This window comes from Poromitra crassiceps (genome assembly GCF_964638095.1).
Source record: "Poromitra crassiceps genome assembly, chromosome: 2".
Classification (NCBI taxonomy): domain Eukaryota; kingdom Metazoa; phylum Chordata; class Actinopteri; order Beryciformes; family Melamphaidae; genus Poromitra; species Poromitra crassiceps.
This window is the reverse complement of record NC_139624.1, coordinates 103144289-103149439: the sequence shown is the minus strand read 5'-3', so window position 1 is coordinate 103149439 and position 5151 is coordinate 103144289. Positions and strand designations below refer to the sequence as shown.

At 46.1% G+C, this 5151-nt stretch overlaps 1 protein-coding gene across 2 annotated transcripts in view; it reads left to right on the top strand.

Moving 5' to 3' along the window:
* mpp7a (MAGUK p55 scaffold protein 7a) overlaps positions 1-5151 on the top strand; it is a 218194-nt gene that overhangs the window by 98162 nt on the left and 114881 nt on the right. For both annotated transcript variants that reach the window (XM_083660406.1, XM_083660407.1), the window contains one exon: positions 4019-4096. In XM_083660406.1, the coding sequence (XP_083516532.1) occupies positions 4019-4096 (78 nt within the window). The remainder of the gene's footprint in view (positions 1-4018; positions 4097-5151) is intronic.

Below are 5151 nucleotides of genomic sequence, written 5' to 3'. Positions count from 1 at the left end.
CAGACCAGAAGAAGCCAAAACTCAACTCGGTGGAGTGGACGGATTTGAAGGTCTGGACCCAGGCACCCAAAAACATAATGGTGATCCTTAGCAGTGGCGAGCATGAGTGTCTGAGGAAGATGAAGATTGATGTTGTGTTTTCGCTCCAGTCCATCCTCTCTGCAAAAAATGTTCTCCATTTCAAACCTTAACATCACCTCGGATTCATATTGATGATTCATATCCGTGTTAGTGTTTTTCTTCACATTTCTTTCCTCCTAAGTGTGTGTTGCTGTGTGTATTTTAAGCCCGTGGGGTATTTCTGGAAGCAAACACGACTTGGTCTGAGGCCTCCGTGGGATGGGGACACACACTGCTCCATTGTAGCATGTTTTTTTTGAAGCGTTCAGTGAAGGTACACATTCATTCATCTTTTCTAAGCCTGCACTTCAGGGAGCTTTCCGCTCTGACTTCTCAATGTTCTGAAGTTGACTGCTCAACCTTATTTTACTTATTTTACATTTTACAACACTGCGTTTCTCATCCGAGCAGCCTCAGAATCCCAGTCTTTGATTGGACTGTGTGTCGTGCAGTTGCGCTCTGTTCGAGCTAAGCCTTCCTTGGCTGTAGCACACTGTCTTTCACTGGTGTCCTACCAACATTTTTTTTTGATTCCACCAGGCCACTTCTGCCTGCTTGCCAGGAGCAGCGCTGGCTCGCCGCGGGGACAGAGAACGTGCTATGTAAAAAAAAAAAGCGTGGTAAGACTTTAAAATACGTTACTGCGTCACGGACAGGCGCTTGGACAGCGTCCTGAGCTGTAAATAAAAGCATTTCAATCTCGCATTCGCTCACTGAGCAGAGCGAAAATTCCACAGAAACTAAGTAAGCCGAGGTGGTGGAGGCAGCAACTACCTAAGCAGATGTCACTGGGACTGTGGTAATGTTAGACACTGGCAACTCTCTCGTCCATTTCATCTTTTTTCTTACAGAGATGCTGAGCACAGATGAAGTAACTGGAGCTGCTTCCCTGTCCTTTTACGGCTTGGTCGAGGAACAGAGAGAGGAGTCAGAGCAGAGGGTGGGGCTTTTGGCCGCTTATGAGCAGTATAGAGAGCAACTATTCAAATATGACGTGGCTACATGAAATTCAACAGATCACGATCAAAGTTTCCAGGAATTGCCCCAGAGTTGGCAGTCTTAAATTTGATGCCATAAAACAAGGACACAGTGACAGCGGTCTAACTCAACCCCACAAAAAGTTGGATAGAGTCTGCAGTGCTCCGGCTTATGTTAGTTGCACTTAATGCACAGCTCCAAAGAACAACGCTATGATAAGTTGTTAGCGCATTTTGCGTTTTCACTCCTCCCCGAACGTTGACTAGCCTGATCTCTACTCTCACATAGTTTGTCATGCCTCCCCGGGCCACTGCAGGCCCATTGGTTTCTCACAGCTCTTCCCGTCACCATCTATCTAACCTCACAGCTCAGTCCTCTAGTCCCGGGGTCCCCAGGAGGTCCCAGGTTTCTGCACTCAACAGCTGAGCCGAGCAACCATCTGCCTCCCTCGAGGCCTTCAGCAGATTAGGTCGGAAGGCACGCCTAATGCGCTGTGTTTTATAGCCGCGTAATGTGGGCTTTACACAGGGATTTGAACCTCTAAGCTGACCCTGAAACATGGCTGCTCTCCTGGCTAACACAGAGCCCTAACAGGCCTTGATTTATCATGGGAGACTGTGTGGATAAGTCGAGCTGACATGGTTGCGCCAGTTAAGGCCAACAGTTGAACAGGAGTTATTATCGGCGGAGGGAGGCGTAAATATGTAAAGACATTTGATGCATACTTCTGCCGCATTTTTCTCATCAGAAAGTCATAAAAAATTCCTCTTGGACGGTGATATTTGTATCACATTGTAAATGACATCACCCTTTGGGTTTCGGCACGTAGTTTTCTCTTGTGGTTATGGAAGACAGATGATGACCTGAAAGATTCAAATGAACTCATCTACACATGTTACATGCCTTTTTCCTAATCAAAACATCCCCCATATTTCCACCCAGGGGCAGAGAAATATTTTCAAAAAACATTTCCAGTGGGAATGTCATTAGCAGGGGACAGAGCCCGTCCCATGTGACTGTCATTTCACATCATTCACTTGATTCCAAGCAGCATTCCACATTAGCCACAGTGCTGCTAGGAGCTGTCTACTGTAGGTAATAAACATGGTTTGAAGGGATTAGCCACAGTGCTAGCATGCTGCCTAGGTAATAAACATGGTTTGAAGGGATTAGCCACAGTGCTAGCATGCTGTCTAGGTAATAAACATGGTTTGAAGGGATTAGCCACAGTGCTAGCATGCTGTCTAGGTAATAAACATGGTTTGAAGGGATTAGCCACAGTGCTAGCATGCTGTCTAGGTAATAAACATGGTTTGAAGGGATTAGCCACAGTGCTAGCATGCTGTCTAGGTAATAAACATGGTTTGAAGGGATTAGCCACAGTGCTAGCATGCTGTCTAGGTAATAAACATGGTTTGAAGGGATTAGCCACAGTGCTAGCATGCTGTCTAGGTAATAAACATGGTTTGAAGGGATTAGCCACAGTGCTAGCATGCTGTCTAGGTAATAAACATGGTTTGAAGGGATTAGCCACAGTGCTAGCATGCTGTCTAGGTAATACACATGGTTTGAAGGGATTAGCCACAGTGCTAGCATGCTGTCTAGGTAATACACATGGTTTTAAGGGATTAGCCACAGTGCTAGCATGCTGTCTAGGTAATACACATGGTTTGAAGGGATTAGCCACAGTGCTAGCATGCTGTCTAGGTAATACACATGGTTTGAGGGGAGGAAAGATGATGGTGAACAATCTTGAAACAGATGTTTTAATTGCACCACACCATCTGTAGCTGTTAACAATGTGACAGCAAACAAACTGCTTTTCTCCCCGCTTTCTGTCTTCGTGACTGATTCTCATGCGTTGCAATTTGTCACCGCTCCATCTGTGTGTGTGTGTGTGTGTGTGTGTGTGTGTGTGTGTGTGTGTGTGTGTGTGTGTGTGTGTGTGTGTGTGTGTGTGTGTGAGAGAGAGAGAGAGAGAGAGTGTGTTTGCATGTGTGTGCGCCCACATCTGTTGCCTTGGCCCTGCCTGCAGACACCCAGCTGGTCCAGGGGCTTCTCTGTCACTGTCTCCCCAGCCAGAGGGCCCTCTATTGCAGCCGCCTTGTGCTGGAATGCTTGCTAGGACATCTGGAGAAGCAGGCCCAGGGCCCAGCTATCAGTCAGGCCCACGGCCCAGCTCCCCTTCACCCTGCTGGGCTAAGGAGAGAGCGGGTGTTAGGAGGATAGTCGTCCCTGTCTGTGAGCTGATGGGACCTGACAGCAGCATTCCTGCACAGCTGCTCTTAAATCACAAATGGGATGGTTTTTGTGGCTTGTGTGTGTGTGTGTGTGTGTGTGTTTGTGTGCGAGTGTGCGACTGTGTGTATGTGGGTGCATGCGTGTGGCCGTGTGTAAATGTAAATGATTCATCTCTGCTCCACATATCCGTTCTCGACTGGTGATTGAAGTGTTTTTGTGTGTAAATGAGTAAGAGTGATACACAAGTCCGGCCTACTTTCCATTTTAGTAACTCCCCAGAGAAACGGCTCTGTCGTGAGCATTGTGAAGTTGCTGTGTTGAGGCTGACAAGGAAATATTTAGCCAATTTAACCAAGCTGTTGAAATTATCTGGAATCCCCACCTGGCCACCAGGGCATATCAAATGCATGGTGGAAAAGTGCATTGAATGTATATGCGATGTGAGCTGAAGTGCTTACTTTGATATGCTCAGTCATTTGAGACAATCTTGCGTGAAAGATTTGTGTGTATGAGATGGTGTGGATGGAGACGGATGTGCACGTTTCCATACGTGCGTTTGCAGTTGTACATGTGGACTTGTGTGTGTGTGTGTGTGTGTGTGTGTGTGTGTGTTTGCTCAGAGAGGCCTTGCCCTGGCCCCTACAGCCCCAGGTTGATCTTCTCTCTCGCTCTCTTGCAGATCCATGAACGGCTGCAACACTACGAAGAGAGCAGCCCCGCCCCCATTGTGGACAGCGCCGGGACTCTGGCCCATGACGTAAGACCATCCGGGGGGGAAGAAGGGATGGGCATTTTGAATAAATTTCCATAATCGAAATTCGGGAAAATTAACAATTGATTATCGATAGCGTAATAATAATAATAATAATAATTATATATATATATTTTTTTTTTTTTTTTTTTTTACTCTGGTCTGGTAATAATGTTGTGCGTTCTCGGCCAGCTATAATGGCGATGCCGCGGTGTAGTAAGAATATCAGACACTAGCGCTGTCGCCAGCTAAACAAACATGTTACATGACAGGTTACATGATGTAGCCTAGCTAGCTACTAGGCTACTGTAGTCACCTTTTGAAAGTAGGACTCAGCTCACCGGCCGCGGCTTCCAGGCTTATAAACTCGTGACAAAAACCTCATCTGTCCTGATGGTCGAGTTCCATCCAGCTGCTCTCAGTCCGACGCGTGGATATTATTACTGTTATTTACCACGAGATGTGTGTGAATTGATTCAGGTGGGCGTTAGCAGCTAAAGGCTAGCTGAGTCCATGCTGACTGCTGCTACTTCACAGTTCATAACGTTATAAACAGATAAAACGACTTTAATTAACTTAAACATGTTACTCACACTTTGTTGAAAATTAGGAGAGAAGTGTACGAAGTTATAATGGCCTCACTGAGGTCCGCAGACCGCTGGGTGCGTTTGTTTGTGTCCCTGGCGCATGCCGGTGTGAATTCCCCATGTGTTGTTGGCACAAAGGGCCCGGCCAGAAAACTAGAGACTATATGAAGCTCCACCTCACGTTACTCGGCTGTGCAATGGAGTGGGGCGAGGAGGAACGAATTCCACCCAAACCTAGTCCGCAAAAACAAAACAAAAAAACAAAACAATAATCGATAACAATTCCACGTGATCAAATTCATTCCTCAACGATCAATTATCGATGTTCTCTCTCTCATGCCCTCTCTTTCTGTCTAACAAGCAATCATGATCAATCACACATTCTCTGTCAATTTCCAATTAAGGCTTCTTTTTTTAACATTTATTTGGATAGGGACAGATACATAAACATATAACATTTACCCCAAAATGTCT